At 39.1% G+C, this 22,671-nt stretch overlaps 1 protein-coding gene across 2 annotated transcripts in view; it reads left to right on the top strand.

Annotated features, from left to right (window-relative positions):
* gnb1a (guanine nucleotide binding protein (G protein), beta polypeptide 1a) overlaps positions 1–20,464 on the top strand; it is a 30,034-nt gene extending 9,570 nt beyond the window's left edge. Inside the window, exons 2-11 of one of the 2 annotated variants that reach the window (XM_053503614.1) lie at positions 9,394–9,501; positions 9,984–10,022; positions 10,126–10,232; positions 11,452–11,515; positions 11,965–12,127; positions 12,343–12,409; positions 12,770–12,971; positions 14,411–14,627; positions 15,692–15,807; positions 18,510–20,464. In XM_053503614.1, coding sequence (XP_053359589.1) covers positions 9,445–9,501; positions 9,984–10,022; positions 10,126–10,232; positions 11,452–11,515; positions 11,965–12,127; positions 12,343–12,409; positions 12,770–12,971; positions 14,411–14,627; positions 15,692–15,798 — 1,023 coding nt within the window. In that variant the 5' untranslated portion in view covers positions 9,394–9,444 and the 3' untranslated portion in view covers positions 15,799–15,807; positions 18,510–20,464. Of the gene's footprint in view, positions 1–9,388; positions 9,502–9,983; positions 10,023–10,125; positions 10,233–11,451; positions 11,516–11,964; positions 12,128–12,342; positions 12,410–12,769; positions 12,972–14,410; positions 14,628–15,691; positions 15,808–18,509 lie in introns of both variants that reach the window. The other variant, XM_053503613.1, reaches the window with a different exon arrangement.
* Positions 20,465–22,671: the final 2,207 nt, after the last annotated feature.

The following is a 22,671-nucleotide window of genomic DNA, read 5'->3' as shown; positions in this document are numbered from 1 at the left end:
AGCATGACGGTGTTCTCAGTTTCATGAAATTGAAGCAACTGACTATGAAATTAAAGCACAGATTTGTTGAATGTGCTCTCAAGTCATACGTTAGAAGGTTGTGTTGATCGGTCAGGACTGACCAGCTTTTTGTCTAATCATAAATGTTTTCCCTATTATTAACCCAAACTCAAACGTAATACTTAAATGGCTGTATAGCGCTTCCATTTATAGCCCATTATTATGTGACCCCAAGCTGTGCTGTTATGAAGCTAAAAATAGTGTTCCAAGCATGGAGTAAAATTGTGGTTAGCAAAGGGGGGGATACCTCGCACCACATGGACTGTTAAACAGCATCAGTTCATCATTTAAGGATATGTTTTTCTCCATGTTTAACACCATTCTTGGTCTTGAACACTGATATTGTATCTGGCTTATAAAGAAATAATCTTGACTCCTTATAACCCCTCAATATACAGATAAAGCTTTTTTGTTTATGTAATTTGAGGGAGCTTTTCGCCATAGAGACAAGTCACTGTCCAGTAGAGGTCAGAAATTGTCAATCTGAAGCTTAGACAAATTGCTGATGTTATCTATTTTGTATTGGAATGGTTTTCTTTTTTAATTTCTTCTTACAGGTTTTCCCCTCTTGTCTGACTACTACTCATCAGCAACGTAAGCAGATTGTGAACTTCTTGAACTCATCTTTTCCACTCGCCACTTTTGTGCGTCTTGGCAATCCTGTAATGCGCCCTGTCATTGGACAGAATTCAAGATCAACTGATAGCCTTAGCTTTATATACCTTTAGTTGTTTACTTTGTAGTATTGCCACTTTCAGTACACTTTGTGAAACTCTACTGAGCACGGTTGCCTATCCGTGGATATACAGCCTTGCCCTGCACAGGGCGGTGGTGTTAACCACTACGTCTCTGAAAGAGGAAGTAGAGAGAATGTAAATGGTAAAAAGTAAAGTTGTCCCAGTGCTCATGGTTACACATAATCTTGGCTCCTGTGAGAAGACGAGCTCAGATTGATTCTAGGAATGGCCAAAATTTTAGTTCGGAAAAGCACAAGCAATACACTTCAACCTCAAATTCCCAGTCCTTATAAGTCTTCCATCATATTTCTGACAGCACAACATATTCTCATTCCCTGCTGCAGGTCTGAGAAAATGTTGTAAAAAAAAAAAAAGTTGAAAGAAAGCAACCAAGTTATTTTTCGTTATAAAAGGCACATGTCTGGTATAATTAGGATGAGAATCATCAGGGATCACACCATGTACATGTTATCGTTAAATCTGTATCGATTCAATTAGTACTGTAATTCAGCAAGTATCATGTTTTTGTAATTGTTCAAATATTCAATATTTTATTTTCTTCAGATTTTGTTACAATTCCAAACAAACTTGCAAATAATTTGCTCCTTTCACACAGGATGCTGTGCACCCAGCTTATGTATGATGAATGGTGTAATAAGACGGTCTGTAGGATTATAGAACACCACCAAACTTTTAACTCCTTAAATGCAAACATAATGTATAAATTAAAAATACGATAAAACCTTTTTTTTTTTTCCTTTTTTTGTGCCACACTAAAGAATTTGGATACGTAAGAAAAAACGATTCCCCAACATCTCTACTGGCACAGTTGGTACAGTATATCTTTAAATCAATGTATAAATCGGTTTATAAACTTTTCCGGTGATTTTGCTCATATTTGATATTTAACAGTACTTCTTTTCATTGTTCCTAAATTAACAATAAGTCTGCCCTGGATTCTGAAGTTGGTTGCATATTAGATTAGATTAGATTCAACTTTATTGTCATTGCACATAGTTACAAGGCAATGAAATGCAATTAGCATCTAACCAGAAATGTAAGTTAGCAGTGCGATATAAACATATATACAGATCTATAAAACTATATATATATACTGTACATAAATAAATTAAAATAAAGGCAATGTATGAATTGGATTTACAGAAGGATATACTGTATGTATATATTAAAATGAATATACAGTGTAAAGTGAGCAGAGATGGATGAATTAATTGACTAAGTGTAAATATACAGATGTCTAAATATAAGTATATGGGATAAAGATATACAGAAACTATATATGGTTAAATTTACAGCATGTGCAATAATATATTACACGAACAAATATGAATAACTTTACAGCTGGATGGAAATGCAGAGAGTATATCTATACACAAATATATACATATATTAATATACATATATTGGAGGCTATTAAATTACACTGGTCATATTTTGTAAAGACCTAAGGTTTGCATCAGTAGGTTTTACATGAAAATCTGTTTTTGTTTTGCGAACTAGCTTGACCGGCCCTTTCTGCTTATTCAATACAGGCATTTTTAAAAACACCTCCGGCTATATGAATGTGTAAAAAAAAAAATTATTTGGGAAGTACACACATGAGCAGACCATGACACGAGTGAATAAAAAATAATAATGATAGAGCAAAATGAACTTAAAATGCGGTCATATTATCAAATACGAAATTACCGACTGTGCGCTGTCTGCCTGGAACCCTAACACATTCATATCAAATGCAAAACCATAGTAGACACACTTCACATGTTTCAGGTTTATTGATGGTAGAGGCCATTATTCGGTACAGTTCCAGATCCTCTCAGTATGGTTAATAAAACCTGGTAGAAATTGCTGTGCTGCTTCCTGGACTACAAGGAATGATGATGCATAGGGGGAAAAAAACGGCTTGAAGATGACATGGTGATGTCGAGACTCTCGTGTGCCAGGAAAGGGCCAAAAACGTTCAAGGGACTGCAGTCGGAACCACAAATAAAATTAGTTTTTCCGTATCTTGACCTCAGTGAGTGTTTATGGCTGGGGCTGAGCTAAAGAACAATGCTGTTTTGAATACATGGTTATAGGATGGCAGATTTTCAGTAGATGGCAGTATACAAAACAGGGTGCTTTTTGTGTTGTCGATGATTCAGCCAGTGGGTGGGAATTTGCTTTCCCACTGGTTTTTATAAAAGGTTAATGCACAAGGAATACAGCTGCTATAAAATGTTTGCATGATGTGGATATACTTAGCGTAAGAGAAAAAAGGCTGAAAAGAGAGGAACGATGAGGGAAAAGATCAGCAAAACAGCAAGGCTTTTTAAGGAGTGGCCTCTAGCAACCATCAGCCATCTCCAGACTTGTGGTCCCAGCACTCTTTCTGACCCCTTGTGTTTCAATTATATTTACATGCATGAGCTCCTTAAAGCCCCTGGAGAAACAGGCCACACTGAGCTGGTCCTGCTGTCTGCCTCCTACGTCATAGAGAGAGAAAGCAAGAAAGAGATGGAGGGAGTCTACGAATGAAGGAGCGAGTCCTGCGTGGTCCGAACCCATTTTTAAATCAAGGATAGTTGGAGGGTGGGATTCAGCTGGCAGAGTGCTATTAAATATTGCATGGTCTGTCTTGAGCGCATGGTCTGGCTAAACGCACATGCTCACTGCAGCCATTTAGAGCATCTCGTGCAACCGGAATGTTCACTACACGCACTTATTCAACAGACGCACTAAATCCTTTCTAAGTGTGTTATTACCTTGGGCTATATCCAGCAAAGAGCAGCGAAGAACGTTTGCTTTGGGGGTTATGTGGATTAGCCATTGCAGTATTGTCCACCCATTCAGACCGATACTGAATGTTAAAAGAAAGTGAGTATGTTAAAAGATTTGTGATGTTTTTAAGGAGTTACTTTCAGCTCTGAAAGGTGTGGTGCTGTTTCCCGGCTCTCAAACAGTCAGACTTTAAGAGCACCAGTTCCCAGCCAAAGGCTATTCTGGTGTTACAAAGAACAGAGCACAAGCAGGACCGAAGAGTTTCACTTTTTTTTTTCTTTTTTCTTTTTTTCTGGCATCTGAGCTCAAAACACTGTCCATCTCCAATATAAAGTTTCATCCCAAACAAAATGGATGTCTTCTTATTTCATAACAAACTTAGGATTTGGAAAGGCTAAATTTTTTTCCCCCTCGACTCTGTATGGGGTGTATAACGTTTCTGTTTTGGTTCAGAACATAAACACGAGTCGTATGTGTACTGTAGTCCTGTGGCTCACTCCACCCTCCACTTCCTGTTTGTAGCTCGCACACTTTCAGCTGACTTTGTGGTTGTGTGACGTCACTAGGTTGAAGTGTATAAGTACAAGGAGCACCAGATTCAAAATTTAGTTTTTTTTAAAACTAAAAGCAAATACAATTTCAGAGAAATCTATTTTATATGATTACGAAATTTATTTATTTTGAAATGCTTATTTGTTTTTGTGAAATAAAAAAGTGGCTCGCAGTCATGTCATTCCAACACCCTTTTTTTGTCATCTTCCAAAAACAACTTAACTTAAAATAACTTTGCCTCAGGAAGAGCGAACACCATGGTTAGATTTTCCCCACTATTAATGGCCAAGGCTTTTAGCAGGGTGCTGCATTTCTACTTCCTGCTCTGCAGTTGCAACACAAAAGCCCTCACGGGCCTAACATCATTGTAAACGCCCTGCATGATGCATTTAAGCAGACTTCCTACTGTTGATCACAGTTGAATATTTATCCACTCTTCAGGATTTCATCCTTGCTTTTTTGCCATGTAGATTTCTGGACATGTCTGGACTTTATCATGTCTACAGGAAGACTAAAAAAACTACACTGAAGGAACGATTGCTCACGTATAAATTCACCTCAGTTGCCTCAAAAAAAAAAAGGAGGCTTGTCTTTGCAGCTTGTGATCAGGTCGTTTTGGATGATAAGGAGTTAATCCCTTGGAGCCACCCATAAGCCTGTAGGGTAGAGAGAGGAGGGGGAGCATCTTAAATTATTAAGCCCCAGAAGCAGAATCGGGGCAGCATGTTTAATAGATGGCTTGGTGTGAGAAATGCTATGCTGTAAACTTTGAACTGGTCACGGAGTCTTCATGAATGGTTTAGCTTTTCCTTTCATTTGGGCTTCTGATTTCAGAAGCATATGAGTGCAGTGATATAGTATTGTTTTTTAATGATTAAATGAATCAATCACTGAGTAAAACTATTTATGAAATCATCAACACACTTATTTTGAGGCGTGATGAAAGACTGATGTTGGGTAAGAAAAAGTACTTTATCACCTTAAGAAAGCAGCTCTGGTTGAGGTGAAAGATCCGTGAATGCGTGCGTCTCCGAAGGTGACCACACCCCAGTCTCCTTCTGCATAGTCCTCATTAGAAAATCTGTGCTCCGTCTCATCCTCTTGTGTATGTAGTCCCATTAGGCTAATCTCTCGGTTAGAGGTGAATGATGTGTTAAAATAGCACACTACCCGCTGTTATTTATTTATTTTAATTTTTTTAAGGATAAGTAAACACTACAGTTTCTTAGCATTTCTGATATATTTGTTGATACAATTCTGGAGGAGTACCACATTTAATGTTCTGAAATTGATTTATTGGACATGCAAATGCTTTTGAGGATATCTGTTCTCCCGTGAGAAATCCAGCGCACCAGAGCTTTTAAGCCATTTATCTTGCAACACTAAGAAACCGAATGTCCGCCCAAAGACAGACAAAAGAAGCATAAATCTGTTTTTGCAAAACTTGGGAAGTTGTTGAAGCAGCTTCTAATCTTAAAATTTGATGGTTCCGTTATCCTATTTTATCATATTAGTTACCATTCATTCAAAACACAAGATCGTTGTGATCATTCTTGTGTGTATGTATGTATGTGTGTAAATATACATACATATATGTATATGTAAGTAAATAAATCTTTTTTTTTGAGCGCGTTTAGCATCGGTCAGATTTGATTAAGGTACAGCAATGCTAGGAGGGGACGGTGCAGCGGAATTTGTAAAAGTTTTGGGGCATTACAGGTGGACACATAAGGGATGAGACGCACTGGAGTAAGGCCTTTTAAACTGCTTGGTGTAATGGAGGGAGTTTCTGATCATGTAACATGCCATTATTATATAAATGTCATTCTGAACCCGTGTTCTTTTGAAAAACCGTAGAAATTTTTTTTACAGAACTGACCCATTGTACACAGTCCTGAACTGACATCGGTTTTGTACAGTGTGTTTGCCTGGAAATTAGTAGCTCATGATGGTACATTGTTCATTTATACTAATGGAAATGTCCATGTCATTAACCTGTAGCTGAACAGGTACATTTGAGGTGATTCTTGTTTTTCGCTGTGAAATTCCCCCTTCGTCTTGTTTGACTTGTAGAAATGTACTTGCAGTATGTAATACTATAACTGTGGATTTTATGTAACATTTAACAGAAGCTCCATTTTGGATGTTGTGTGTATGTATGTGTGTGTGTGTGTATATGTATGTGTGTATATATATATATATATATATATATATATATATATATATATATATATATATATATTAATATAAAAAAAAAATTCTCAGTCAGCCAGCTCCGTTAAGGCATCGCCCACCTCTCTTTTGACCAGAAGGAAGGCTTTTATAGACTCGTTTCTTTCCTTCCTGCCTACGACAGAACTTAAAAAAATAAATAAATCTCTCCAAATTCAATCAGAGCGTTTTGGAGAAATAAATGAGTTCAGCTCAGGCCTGGACGTCTTATGTTGTGCGTGTTGTGTTGTGGGTGCGTGTTGTGTGTGCATGTTGTGTGTGTTGGGGCATCATTGTACTGAGATGACTGAGCCGATAGGCCTTGCTGGAAAATGTGAGGACCGCTTCCACCCTCTCAGCCGAGCCCATCCACCACCTGACTAAAAATAGTGCAGAGAAAAAGAGGAAGGGGAGAGAGGGAGAGGAGGGAGGCAGAGCTGAAGAGCTAGCTGCGGCTCACCTCCCTCCCCCCTCGCTTTTCTCTTCTTCTCTCTTTCTCTAGTCTCGGCTCTTTCCTTACTGCTGTCGTTTTTCCTCTTCTCACTCTCATTTCTCTTTATTCCTGTACAAACAATGAACAAACTGGTTCATCATGAGGACTGCCTAACAGTTGTCGCCGTTCCATTTTTAGTCCTTCACTCGTTCTAGACTGCTGCAATGCGTGACAAAAAAATGAACAGGAGAAATCTTTAGTGAAAATGTCCATTTTAACCCTTCAACAATCTGGAAAAGCTCCAAAATAAGATTCCATGCCAATCCATGCTACCTATTATTTTTTGCTACTTAACGGCATGGAAAGACCGACAAGCTTGGAGTGTTTAATTATGTTGATTATCTGCTGGAAGCTTTATTTGATATTTGGCTAATGTCTATCCGAATATGCTACCCTTATTTCTCCAATGTTATAACATGGATAATTCATGTTATAATACAGAATATTTTCCACTTACTGTTATAGATCATTTTATCTATTTAGCATTTTTCAATCGGGGTAGCTCGAATCGGTAGAGTCTGCTGGCAGTTTGCGCTACTGTGCATTATTTGACAGAACACCATTTTTTTTCATGGGCTTCAGCTTACGATGCAGAGGCAGAAGAAGGCCATATTCAGGTCATGGAGACCTGCACAGGAAGGGGCTAACTAGTGCTACACCATATTGCGCTTCTGATGGGGAAAGTGTATTAGTGATGTAGGCATGACACATTTTTATCACCTGGATTATATCAGGTTTAAGTTGCATTGGCGAAACAAGAATGCGTTTAGTCTCTCTGGCCAATCAGCGTACAGGATTGGTAGTGTAATGAGGTTAGGTGTTTATTGGATACAGCGTCCATTCAGAAGGTCGTTGGCCACCAGACATACAGGATCTGTGGCTAAGCGTAAAGGGGGTGAGGTAAGGTTTGGTTATGCAAGATTTATTTATTGTATTTATAGTCTATATAGTAAGGGTAATTTATTATCTGGGGTGTTAAGTGTAACCAAAACCACTGCCAACAGCCAGAGGATAATTTAGCACATGCAAGCAGTATCCTTTGATTTCCACCTAGTCTTTTTTTGAAAAGCTGTCTTAAAAAAATATATATATATATATATATATTACCAAGCCACCCAAATTGTATCTTAAGCTCCAGTCTAACACACTTTCAAGAAAGTAATGTTCATGTATTTATCATTTTGTCTTTTCTGCTACCACTGTGCAAGTGAAAGTGTTGGCATTAAGCGTGTTTGCACTTGGATTTGGGTCATCAGAAGAGTCACTCCGTTTAGGATCATCAGCAGATTCTGTGTTAACCGGATTTGCGTAGACGAGCTGAATTAAGTGTCCCTGGATTACTGGTGTGACTTTGGAGAGAAGGGAAGGAGGACAGAGGCCAGAGCGGTGAAGAGCTTTCTCATCCTGTCAGTGTTGTGCACTTTTTTTCTTTTTCGACTGTCCATTCATTGGTCTTTACCAGTTTGTTCGGGTGGATTTTTTTTTTTGTGGTTAAATCTTTGGGCCCCTTTTTTCCTTTATCTTAAGGGTATGTTATGAAATCAGTTAAGTGCCTTGCCATACAATCAGAACGGAGCAAGGCTCATTTTGTCCCGGGGGTGGTGTAATGGTCTCCAGGATACTGTTATTTGCAAAATGGGACATTTCCCACACGTGTTCTTGTAGCAGCAGTGGTTCACTTTTAAAATGAACAAGAACCAGGCTTTGTCCATCTCTGCGCCGTATGCTGGAGAATTTCCCGACGGCGGCTACATGTAGCTTAAGACCACGGTTGAATTAGGCACATTTCAGCACGCTGAAGCTGTGAAGCCGGCTGAATTTGCTTTGGGATCTGTCAGTCTCGATTTGTAAATAGCTTTCTCTCTGCACCAGCGCCGAAATGGTGATCTTTAGCATGGGCTGCTGCAGAACCCTGTTGCTTAGTAACAGCTTCATGGGTTGGCAAGGACACACGCCAGGAAAGAGAGAGAGGGAGAGCGTGCAAGCGCATGCACACACACACACACACACACACACGCGCACACAAAAGTGTGCCACCCGTGGATCAGTTTTTTTAATCATTATTATTATTATTATGGCACCTTTATTGCTTTTGCTTGTCCTGATGTCTGAGTTTAAAGCTGTCTGTTGGACTGCTGGTCCTCACCATGGAGCTGTCAAATGTTACGTGCTCTTCACACAGTTCTGTTACATTTCTCCTGGTTGAATAGCTTGCTGAGATGATTTGCTTTGCGTTGCTGAGTGTTGATTCGGGGCTTTGTATTAATCTTTTTACTGCGTTTCTGAGAATTGTCGACGTGTGTGCCATGTCTAGGGAGCCAGAATTCTTCCACAAAATGGTAAACGGTCATTTTTATTCTGGCTCACCTTGCCTAAACTAATTGAAATGACAAAGGATAGATTATGTTAAAAGGATTTGACTGGCTGTTCTCACTGACCACTGTATCTCTTGAAGCTTATGCTACAGGCTTAACCTCACCTTTTTGCCCTCTCTCTCTCTCTCTCTCTCTCTCTCTCTCTCTCTCTCTCTCTCTCTCTCTTCTGTCATTCTCAGATCAGTAAGTGACCCAGTGCGAGGCAGGAGTGAAACGTACCATTTAGAAAAGGAAAATGAGCGAACTCGACCAACTACGTCAGGAGGCTGAGCAGCTGAAGAACCAGATCAGAGTGAGTTTCCACACTTGTCCGGGTTGCCATTAGAAATTTTTACAAGAGTTTAGTCTGCATATATAAATACACGTATAGGAAACCGGCCTGCTCACTTTGTGTATGCGTTTTATAAAGTTACAAATGAACCATGTCTAAGGCTGTATTTAAATAGTTGGCGTATTTAAGAACATCATACTTTATATAGTTACAGTACATACGTCGTGTAGTTTTCTCATGTGGCTTTAGCATTATTTCATTAGTTAATATTTCGTAAGAGATGGTTAATGGTTGTGAAAATAAGACTTAATTAGAAAAGGAAATGCTACATGTTGTAAACTTACTATTATTATTGACAATTGTAGTTTGCATTACATTATCCGCTAAACATTTCAGCAGTATTATAGAAAACTGTAGTGTAAATAGCGTGGCACGTTAAATTACCTACTGCACATATGAACTATGACAACTAAACTAATGACTTATTTGTTTTTCTTTTTTAGGATGCAAGGAAAGCATGTGCAGATGCCACCCTGTCTCAGGTGAGCGTTAAATCCCATCGCGTTGAAGCAGTACTGTTTATAAATAAAATGCTATCATGCAGTATTTGTGTCTTGACCTGCCCGTGTTCGTGTATTCCCGCAGATCACAGCCAACATCGACCCGGTTGGCCGAATTCAGATGCGCACCAGGCGGACACTGAGAGGTCACCTGGCTAAAATCTACGCCATGCACTGGGGCACCGACTCACGGTAAACTTACTCGAGCTGGGCGCAGAACGCCAGACTCCTTTCATCTTGAGACTCCTTTACTAACCTGAGTATGAAAAGAATTGAAGGTTCTGAACAAACACAGGTGTAGAGATAATGGTGATGTGTGTGCTCGCACAAGGGATCTTGTTGTACACACATGCACCCTGGTCTCCAGGAGGTTAATAATTGGGAGGCTGCAGGTGAAGTTGGACCCCAGAGACTCTCACAGTCTGCTTTGTCACGCTCCTTTGTTAAAGTGCATTGTGTTCGGATAAAATGGCCATCCGCTGACACGCGAGCGTTTATTTTGACTTATGTTAATGTGCGTTCAGATCTGTGTATACTTCACACTAATCGAAGATGCAAGTACTGATCTGACAAACATTTTTACTGTAAATGTGTTTTAGAACAGTTTAGCTAGGCTTGTATGGGGTTTTATTGTTAATCAGTAGACGTTACCGAACATTGGTAATCTACTGCTGGAGAAGACTTTTAATTCCACTCCTGGGTTTATTGGGTTGGGCTCGGGCAGCAGGATGATGCCACACAATCTCGCTAAGCATCTTATTCTCCAACAGCATTGATTGTAGCCGTACTAATGTACACAAAGACATAGCTAGTTTCCAATTCTCATTATATTTGAACCGTTTACCCCCTTCTCTCGTCTGCGAAAGTATTTAAATTGTACTGATTTGTTGTTTTGCCTAGCCTGCCATCCCTTCCTTCTTCTGTTTTGTACTGGTTTTCCCTTGGGTAGATGGAGTTCATCCAGTATCATCATGGCATAGTGGTGAATCACTGTGGAAAATTTGTCTTGACTCCCCTGATAGCCAAACGTTGTCATGGGCGCATCATCCCCACCCCTCCCACGTGGAAAATAAATTCCTGAATGTTTTGTTTATTCAAATAACTCAGAAGGAATTATGTATACTAACTATGTGGTGGTGTTGTCTCTGGAGAGGAGATTTGATAATCATAGGAGGGTGTAGTTAAACCGTAAGGTGTTCAGGGAACGTCTAGCATTTTTGTATGACCACGAAAGTTTCAGAGTCCCTGGACACGTATGCAAATACGTGTAGGTAGGAAATTCTGACGTGAATAATTTCAGTTCTTTTGAATTCAGTAGACCTTGTGTCAGTATTACCACGCATGCTTTTTACTTAGAATGCCTACACAAAAAAAAACCGTCACTTGTTCATCTTTGTTTTTCACTCTGCAGGCTCCTTGTCAGTGCTTCCCAGGATGGTAAACTTATCATTTGGGACAGCTATACCACAAACAAGGTGAGCCTGATTTCCCCAAAGCCTGTTCCCATCTACTGTTTATTACTGATAAGCATGTGGGTGTGTGTGTGGGGGGCCTTTCATTTTTTTTATTTTTTATTTTATGTCAAACTCTATATGACTGACCTGTTATCATGAGCAGCTATATTTTAAAACTTTAAAAGAGCTTTTAATTATTTACCTTAAAAATATTATATTTTGAATAAAATTCATCACAACTATTTTTGTTGATTATTTGTAAGTCAATTATAAATAAATAGGAAGCTTGTGACTTGTTGCACCAGAGTATAACAAACAAATCTAACATCCAATTTCTCCAAGATTTTAGCCTTCGATGTTTGTGAACCAGAAATCCTTGTCATGTCCTCGATGTGATCGATGAATTGTACAGCTCCAAATTAAGCATACTGGTGTGCAGCGTGAATGACATGAGCGATGTCCTATTACAGGTGCATGCCATCCCACTGCGCTCCTCATGGGTTATGACGTGCGCATACGCACCATCCGGCAACTATGTGGCTTGCGGTGGCCTGGATAACATCTGCTCCATCTACAACCTGAAGACACGTGAGGGAAATGTCCGTGTGAGCCGTGAGCTGGCTGGCCATACAGGTGAGTGTGTGTTGGGTTTCTAAGGTGGCAGTGATGTAGGTTTGATTTTTTTTTTTTTTTTTTTTTTTAGTTGAGAGGGCTTCTCTGGCACTGGAGAAGTCCTGAGAGGTTTTATGGGTTAATTTAGTGGAGCTGGTGGAATGATTATGTATTGTGGGTTTTTAAGACAGCATTTGTCCACTTGTCTAATTTTATTGCCATATGTTTTTATACAGGTTACCTCTCCTGCTGTCGTTTCCTGGACGACAACCAGATTGTCACTAGTTCAGGTGACACCACCTGGTGAGTTTGGGGTAGTGCACCAGCATGGCTGTTTTAGCCATTTGCATCAGACGCAGACACTTACATAGACACACATGATGCTCAGACTGGGTGGACTGCTGTATGATGATAATTTAAACCCTAATTTCTGATGATTTTATATATTTCACACTTTTTACCCTGCTTAGTCATTTACTAGAGAAAATGGGGCATCATTGAGCAATTCTGTAGAATTATCACTGTTGCACAGGATCAGGAGCAAATTGTCAAGTGACTGCAAAATATTTTTTAGATCTAGGTTTAATTTATTTGTTTGAACCAATGCTGTATTCCTTTCTCTTTTTGGTGCATGTTACTTATCCCTTTTTGTTATGTTTGCAGTGCTCTCTGGGACATTGAGACGGGGCAGCAGACGACTACATTTGCAGGTCACACTGGGGATGTGATGTCTCTCTCTCTGGCTCCGGATGCACGCTTGTTTGTCTCTGGTGCTTGCGACGCCTCTGCTAAGCTTTGGGACATCAGAGAGGGCATGTGCAGACAGACCTTCACTGGCCATGAGTCCGACATCAACGCCATCTGTGTATGTATCACAAACATGCGCACATGCAGGATCCAAAATGTCTCCCTGTCCATTATGGCTTACACTAAAAGCTTATGAATGTGATATAGGAAATATTTATAATTCCATTTGAAACAGGGTTTGCACATATTACACATGTTAGAGATCCTTGTTGATTTCTGTCGAATGCATTTGGTTAAGGCCTTAAATCCAACCAGACGTCTGTCCAAAAAGATGCAAGAGAATCATCTTTTTTGAGAAATTTATTGGTCTGTTTTCGATGACGTTACATTCAGGGGGATGTAGCACTGAGTAAAACGGTGACCTCGTGACAGAATAAAGTTTGAGAGGTGCATGTTCAGGGCCATCTTTTACCCTCTGTTACACTTTTTTTACATCTCTTAAGCAGGCGGCTATGTAATATCTTATTTTCCATTGAAATAATGTATCTTGGCGCTTTTTTTTTTTTTTTTTTTTTTTTTACATTTAAATTTGAATGAACCTAGAATTTTTGCTTGCCCATTAATAAAAATAAATAAATAAATAAAATTCCATTCTTCAACTAGAATGTGCTGACATGCTGCAAACTAGACAGTGAATGATGAAGTCGTTGCATTGCTTCAGGAACGATGCTGCTAATGACTGTCCTAACATCTATTCCTAGCATACTGCTCTCTGACGCAGTGAAAGACTAAGTGATGTTAAATAAATATTTGATACTAAGCCATGTCAGTAGTTTTGCTTTTGCTTGTTTTATGCACACCACCAAACTGCTGCCAAGGAGCAAGTTATTAAAATGATCTGAACAGTTCGCAGCAGAAATGTGAGCAGTCTGTATGTAATGATGGAAAAGAACAAGCTTCAGATTACGAACTGGTTCTACTCTTTACCTTTTACGGACTAAAGTCAAATGATCAGATCATGACTATACCCCTTTTTCTTTTTAAAACAGTGAATTGAAAAGTGGACAAAAAAAACTTGGTGCCATCTACTGTATTATAATTGTAATATACCGTATAAAGTATGGAACTGGGCAGGATATTTTTTAGCATCTTGTTTGAAAATATGTTAGGCTGCATCATGCCTGTTTGTGCTAGAGCCACTAGTAGAGAGCAGGTACATACTTTGCCAAGCACACTTTCCTTTTTGCCCCCTGATGATGACTGTACACATTCTGCTTATGTGTTATTAGCTCCCCCTGGTGGCGTCAAGCAGTTGTGTTACATATTTAATCTAGTCAGTGGTGTTCAGTACTGATCCAAGTTTTGCCATCACTGGTCACACCCAGTTCTGTGTGTTGTGAAGCATTGTTAGATTTTGACTGTTTTGCCTCGAGGTCCCAAAGTCATGGTCTACTTACTAATCACGGTGCCATTTTGACAAAACATCTTGAGCAAGAAAATGCAGAAAAATACCCTGTGCCTGTCTGTATTTGATTTTTTTTTTTTTTTTTCCTCCAGTTCTTCCCCAATGGGCATGCATTTGCCACAGGCTCTGACGACGCCACCTGCAGGCTATTTGATCTGCGTGCCGACCAGGAGTTGATGGTGTACTCTCACGACAACATCATCTGCGGCATTACCTCGGTGGCCTTTTCCAAAAGCGGCCGTTTGCTGCTCGCTGGCTATGACGACTTCAACTGCAACGTGTGGGACACCCTCAAAGCCGATCGCGCAGGTCAGTGCAACGAGGGCGTGATACGGAGTAGGCCCACTAGGCCGCACCAGGGGAGTCTCAAGGATGCAGGGAATGAAGGACGAGCAGGGAGTTTTATTTTCAGAAAGGATTTTAGACCCATTAGAGACCTTAATGGAGCTAATATTACAGGATTGAATAGAGATAAACAGAACATCGGGTTGTAATAAAGGGTATACATGACATTCAGTACTTTAATGGGATTATGGTTGTATTCAGACCACAATCAATGTTGGAAATGGATGGAAATGCATTTACTGATGCTTATTGGATGCTGTCTATTGGAACACACACATTATTCCGATTTTTAAACGTACCATCTTCAATGTTTCTTCTGCTAGTAAAATAAAGCACTAAACTGCAGAATTTCACAAGTGCAGTACCTCCACCCTGTTAACCAACACCCTTAATCTTTCTCACCACATAGGAGCTATCAAAAGTATAACTCGCTGTATTAATTAACACACTGAAGCTCCAGCAGTGTTCTGAAGCCATCGGCGCATACTCTTTGGTTATCACGAGAGATTTTTATAGTTATCTCCAAACCCTCCAGGACATTTTCCTAGCTGTAAGTTGTATGTCACCCACACCCATCCTTTTGTCTCCCCGCTCAAGCAGCACATGAATAGTTTATTGCATTTGCATTGAGGGGCACAGCACCACATCGCCATCACCATGAATTATGTACAACATCAGAAAGCATGAAATGGAGATACTGTAGAAGCGCTTCCTCATACCCGCTGACCGAAGCGAGTACCGACGCTGATGCGATCAGCTAATCTGTATGTTTTATGATCAAAGCTAAGAGGTAATGTCTTGCAATGATCCCTGCTCTTCAGTTACACTTGGCGAACATGGAGTAATGGAGTGTTTAGTGCAGTGACGTGGTTGGGAACGCAAGCATCGTTTGCAGTGAAACTCTGCATGTCAGCGCAAATGTTTAACCGAACTGGGTTTTAACACACTTCTTATCTGAACTGTCCTTGATTTCTAATTGGCACAGTTGGCACATAGACTCTGTTCTGAATATAACTACATTTTTGCAGGTGTCCTGGCGGGCCATGATAACCGTGTTAGCTGCTTGGGTGTTACTGATGATGGAATGGCAGTGGCCACAGGATCTTGGGACAGTTTCCTTAAGATCTGGAATTAAAGCCGCGAGGTAAGCGTTTATTTTCAGTCCATATATAATTATTACTTTTTTTATTTCCCATATTTGACTATTCCCTTGAGAATGCAGCACACATCTCAAGAGTTCTCAAGTGTCTGCTACTGCTTCATCTGAAATTATGTCAGATGTATGTTTATACCTCAAATTTCTTCAGTTTCACTCCTCCTCCAAACACACAGAGTCAGTGTTTATGTAAATGAGCTACTGCACTACAAGGAACGAGCGGGGTGCAGGTTTCTCCTTATGAGATCACATTAGGTGGGAAATCCAATGCCAACTATGTCAGCAACTCACCTCTGCTTAAGTGAATTTTGCATCATAGGTGCCCTTTAGTTATTGTTCATTCAATTGAACAGAGGTGAGTTGCTGACATCTACGGTTTGGCCATGCTTATTTAGTATAGAAAACACCTCAACTGTTCTGTTTTCTCAGATATTCTACCAGTCAGATTGAATGCAAATAAATTGTACCTTTTGGAAAAGGGGATTTATGAGAGGGGAAGTGATGCATGGAAGATGCACCTGTGCTTCGATTCCTCTGGTATCAGTTCCTTCCAGCTTTTTCTTCATGACCTTGTGTCTCAATAAGATACAAGTAGGCGAGATTGTAGACGTTATTATAGGTGCAGCTAATTAAATGCTTGTCTAAGTAAGGACCAATTTTTACAATAAACTGAAGGTGTAGATATTTTAGTGGGATTTACCCCTCTTAGCCCACTTATGTTTGGGACATTTATAAGGCATTTGCAACCTGTTTTGAGGTTATTCATCATGTATTCTGACAAACTAAGTGTTTTTTTTTTTTTTTTTTTTAAGTAGCACCCGATTTATGTGTATATTTTAGTTTTTATTCACTATTATATTGTTAGTGTTCAGTGATATGAAAGCTAAAGCACAATGAAGTGCTAAAGAAGACTAATTGTTAGCAGTTATTAACTAACCTATCCATCTTTAGCATATAAGAAACAGACGGAGCAGAGTTGTAGCTCCATATCAGCCCTGTTTTAAATTTCATATCACTAAACAGGTGAAGTTCAGGATATCAGGGTAAAATAACGTTATTAAATCCGCACATGATGGATCCGTTGCTACTGAAAGCCAATACAAGGTACAAGTAGCTGTATTAGCTTCACAGATGGGCAATTTAGCACACCTGAGCTTTTTCACAAAACCAGTTTGGCATAGGAGCTCATTGAGAACACAGTTAGATGTTAAACTAATTAACGGACACACACTCACTCAAATTCTTACACACATGCACGCACGCACGCACACAGGTTTCAGGTGAGATATAAATCAACTTTCTGGCGTCACAGAAAATAATAATCTAAAGAGTAGGATTTTTAAAACAGACATAAACATAAAAAAAATTAAACTTAAATTGAATATTAAAATATAAATTTTCATAAATATTAAAATATTGAACTTTTTTGAAAAGCTTTTTTGTTTTGAAGGTTTTAAACTGTTCATCATATGAAGATTGGATGAGAACAAATTCAGCCCTTTAAATTTGATGGATGCATCTTTTACAAAACGGATACTTTTTCAAAACTGTTTAAAAAAACTTCTGCCTATTTAGAAAGGCATCTTTCAGTACTTGCACAGCCCAGCAAGAACCTTTTTTTGAAACTGACCTAGCCAAGCAAATAAATTAGAGAAACAAAAGCTCAAATCCTTGAAATTTTACATCAGACTGCATATGGTCGATTTTTCTTTGAGGGAGTGAAAAACAGTCACACAGCTGACAAAGTTTTTCTTACACATGCTAACATCATGGCAGTTATGGGAGGTGTTACAGCACCACCTATTGGATCTTTCCTGATACTGCAGCCAGGTAGACTATTGTTTGGTCGGTGAAAGTGTTATCATCAGTCAACAAGCCGGATGTCAGTACCAATGTACAGGAAATGAATCAGTTGCTTATAAATGAAGGCATTTTTGCAGTAAAATCTCAATTGTGCCAATATGTTTCGTACTTTATACATTGAAGTCTCATCCACTAGACTAAGGCAATCTCTCTCTCTCTCTGCCAGGCGTTTCTTATTAGCAATGTTGGCACCTATATTTATTCCTCGCACCGCTCATCCTAACAACCTTGTGCTATATATTTAAGAATTTAAGGCTTTCCTCAGCTACAACATGTTTCTCTGTCATCGTTTAAAATCACAAGTTACATTATTTTTCTGTAGTCTTATTATGGCAAGTTAACCTTAGTCATAGTTAGTGAACAGCAACATTCGCTCTTTACTTCTCTTATACCTACTGTATCCTGCAATAACCCCTGATTAATTCAGTCAGTCATGTCTTGCAGGCTAAGTTACACCCAGTTCTGGTTAGCATTCTAACTATTTCCGGAGACATGAGTGTAATACACTTTACCCTGTTTTTTGCTGCTTTCCATGGCCTGTCAGTTCATACATTAATCTGCTTTTGAGTTGATTATATAGTGCTGCCATATCGTAATCATGTATGCTCTGCTCTGCTGCCTCCTGCTGGCGTAAAGGTATAGCATGACCTCAGGAAATGATACAGAAATGGTGCAACTAGGTCAAAAACAGGAAAATGGTAGCAGCTCTGAAATGGAGCTTCCAGTAAACATGCTTTCACAATTGTGTGTGTGTGTGTGATTGAGAACAGCATATCTGATCTGCCCAAGTTCCTTTAATGATCATTTCGCTTTTGCTTTTCTTGCAGATGGCATCTGGACTCCAAAGTTGACTGGAAGACCATTCCAACCTAATGTTAAATTTTATTGCATATCCAATCTTCTTAAATACAAACCAACACAACTGACCCCGTTATCTGAGGAAAACAACAGGGCAAAAATGATTCTCCTTCCCAGAAATAGAGCACAATTATTGCATTCAGTACATCACGTGGAAATCAGCGGGGTCGACATTATGTGATGAGGGGAGGGGGGAGGGGCAAAAGTAACTGTGCATTCCTACCGGGACCATTTTCCAAGTGCTCATCACACTGCTAATGTAATCTAACAGAAAACAGGCAGCAGTCATTTTTTTCCCCCTACATGACTTGACATGTTTTTTTTTTTTTTGTTTTGTTTCCTTACATCCCGTTTACATACGGTTAGTGTTTCAACTGAGGATCAAAAACTCTTTTATCACTTAGTCTTTAAATATTTTAGAAACGAGTTCGTAGACGGAGGATAATGTTGACAATAATCGCGGGCGTTCTAATAATACAGCTTTGTCGTGTCCGAGACGAGGAGCGGTTTGAGCCTGACCTGTATATTTAGTCACACAATCTTTTTTTTTTTTGTTTGTTTGTTTTTGTCTAGTCACGAGTCTTTGTTTGCACAAGAATAAAGCATTGCATACATAGAATAATGTTGAAAATGTTGACTAACCAAGCACATGCTGTTAAATGAATGCTGAAAGAAAAAAGGTCCATTTTAAAGTATATTTCCTTTTTTTTTTTTTTTTTTTGCCTGATGGGGTTTGAGTAATGAAATGAAGATTAAGCTGTCATTTTAAAGTTTAATTTTCTCTTCTCAATGTCCTTCAGTTTTTTGGCTAAGCTTTGGTGTGGAGGGTGAGGAAGGGCGAGGGGCGGGAATCGAGGGGTTTCATGGCGGAACACGAATTTCCATTTTCACCCGGTTTCAACACAGGTGCCCGTTCCGTGCTTGGAAAAACCAGTTACTTCTCTGTGAATGACATGTTGTAAAAATCAATGTTTGAAAATAATGATATTGAAAAAAAAAAAACTTTTTAAGTTAAAAATTAAAAAAAAAAAACTTTTATTTTGGTCGTCTGCCATGAGTGAGTTAACTCTTAGAATCGCATGCTGTAGAATTGCTTAAAAAGAGGTGCATATGGAAAGTCCTTTGATGTTTTTCTTTACAAAAATAACCTGTTAAATAGATCATCACAACAATATTTATATTCTTTTTTTTTTCCTTTTTGCTACTCTGTGCATACATAATTCAATTAAACTCGTAAAAGCTATGCACTCGAGAAGCAAACACATTGATTGACCTGCTCTATCCATACCTTGAAGTTTCTAAAACACTCGTACACTGACCCTTTCTCCCTCTCACACGCGCGCACACACATACACACACACACACACACGGAAACGCATACTCAAATGAGAACAAAAAATTTCATTCTTTCTGTAGCAAAATGAAAATTCCAGATGAGAAGAAAAGAATGCTAGAGACATTTTGTAACAAACAGGTTTTAATGTCCTTTAATAAAAAATTGAAAAAAAAAATCTTGCAGCATTCGAATGGCAGAATTTTTCTGTTGTTCCTTTCTGCGTGTAACGAGAGGCGCTCTTTCCTTAGCGGTAGTGGCATTTCTTCCATTCTGTTCTCCCTCTGCGACATTCTGTACAAAAAAAAAAGTGCTGTCGTTGTGCATTAGGCCTGGAGTCGGCAACTAAATAAATAAAGAAAATCTACAAAAAAAAAAAAAACAAGATTAAATCAATTCCTTTTTTCTCCCTCTCTTTCTGTCTGTCTCTCTTCATACAAATAACTGTAGAGCTCTGCACACCCCCACTGTATCCTCATCCATCTTTTGTATTTAATTTTAAATTCAGTGTACAACAGAAAGCTGGATGCAAGATAGAAACTATATTAAAATGTACTGTTATTTAAGATGTAATAAAGCAGTTTGAGATGACCTTTCAGTGTCCGTGCTGTTTATAAACACTCGATCGTTAAGGAGAAAAATTTCACACATCAATTAAATTTTTTTCTTTTTTCGTGATTATATTCCCAATTTTTTCTCAACAAGAAGGACTAGTTTCACTTTGCATGTTCCGCCAAGAAGCGTTCAAATCAAACTGGGACTTCTGATATAATTTCTCATGAATGGAAGCGAGAACTTGTGAGGAGACGCTTAACTGCAGTAAAACCTTTGAATGATACAAACTTTATAAAGAAGGCCGTACATCTGTGAAAGACGATCCTGGTTGAGGTGGCTCGGAGCCCGCTGCAGTTGCTCCCGTAAACATTCAGCGATTGGAACAGCCGATTGTTAAAAATCCTTGTGTGTGAATTGTACACACTCACTAGCACCACTTGCAGATTACAGGAACGCAGCTGTGAGTTATTACCACACACCCGTACAGCCCTGACCTTGCACTAAAGCCATTTCTACATGTTTGGGCTATTAAATGAGTTCCTGGGAGGCCAGGGTTTCAGATGTGATGTGATGTGGGTGGTCCAATCATGGCTCTGGCGTAATGAGAGAACTTTCTACCTTGATGGTATCCAAGCACTAATAAAACACTGGGATAAGTCCAATAGCATAACAGGATTTTATAGACAAGTTCTGGTTTGACCTAAACACCATTTGTACATTACTCACAATAGCAGAGTGGGATTGCTTCATTACGGTTTTGTGCCACAAATGCAGAACTTGCTTTTTAGTTCACGAACAATACAGCTCATACTAACAATAACACTGTTACAGGGGCTCACAGGAACTACAGCAGTTCTTTGCTCTAGTAAAGTTCATCTTAAATAAGAGCTTCAGGTTTCATTCAACCGCAGTGATTTTATTGTAAAGGGAAAAAAAATTACTTTTGCAGAGAACCTTTCTAACTCTTCTGAATATATAAATATACACCTTCATTCACACATCGTACAGTATATACCACTTCATCCTTTATACAGGGTTGTGTGCAGGACGGACACACACACAGTAAAGGCAATTTGGGAACGCCAGTTAGCGTAATCTGCAAGTCCTTGAACTCATCAAGCACAGGGAGAACATGCACACAGACCTGAGGTGGGAATCAAACCCAGAACCTGAAGGTGCAAGGCAACAGAAGCTTGAGAAAGCTTCACACAGCTGTATTTATTTAATATCAAACCTCCTGTTATTTCCTGTATGAGTAAAAAATTTTTATTTAAATCTGTACATGCAGAACAAGTTAAAACTGTTGATGTTCAGAAGTAAATGCCCTAAATTAAAGTAAATAAAAAGGAAAATTTGAGCATTACTTTTACTTTGTCCAGCAGGTGGCAGTGTTTCCTCATGGAGCAGAACCTGAAAGAAGCTGAGATCAACACAGCCACTCTAGAGTAAATATTTAAAGTGGGGGAGGGGGGCAGCTTCAGTGCTACTTACTATTACTGCATGTAAATATCCTTCTGTAGACCTGTCTCTCTGGCTTTTTCTGACATGGTGCAGCTTTGTGTGTGTGGACATGCTTTTGTATCATGTTGGTCATCATATTTCCACAAAAGTATTCTAATCTGCTGGTTTTGACATTGTTAGGACTTGTATCTGGTCCCTGCTAGAAATCTTAGTGATTTAAGCCATTATTAAAAAAAAAAAAAAAGTTTTCTTGAGTTAATGGTTTTAGATGACAATGTGGAGTAACATTAATTATCATCATTATTTTTTTTTTATGTCAGTGGAGGCTCCTCACAACAATAGTAGGATAAATTTAAGGTGGAGGACGGACAGTTATGTAGTTACTACATGCTCTTCTAAGGAAAGTCTAAAGCTAGACAGCAGTATTGGAAGTAACGTAATCCAACGCGTTGGGTCTGCCATTTAAGTACTCAGTTATTTAGGCCTTTTTCAAAAATGTAATCTGTTATTCAGACAATTTATGTAATTGTGAGCCAGACAGCAGGCAGTCCCAATCCATTATTGTGTGTGTGTGTGTGTGTGTGTGAAAGTCGTCCTAGAAGCCCCACCCCCTCTGTTATACACCAAACCTATGCGGTTTGACTGTGCGAGGACCAACGCGCGGAAAGATGGAAACCTAATCGCAGCGGCGAAACTTGTGGTGAATCATAATGAACCGTGCTTACGTCCACGTGTTGAAACAGCCTAGTTAAGATGGGGTATTAGTAGTTAACAGATTATGG

Source organism: Clarias gariepinus, chromosome 9 (assembly GCF_024256425.1).
Source record: "Clarias gariepinus isolate MV-2021 ecotype Netherlands chromosome 9, CGAR_prim_01v2, whole genome shotgun sequence".
In the NCBI taxonomy this organism is placed as follows: domain Eukaryota; kingdom Metazoa; phylum Chordata; class Actinopteri; order Siluriformes; family Clariidae; genus Clarias; species Clarias gariepinus.
Note: the sequence above shows the minus strand (reverse complement) of the source record. Positions and strands in the feature narration are given on the sequence as shown.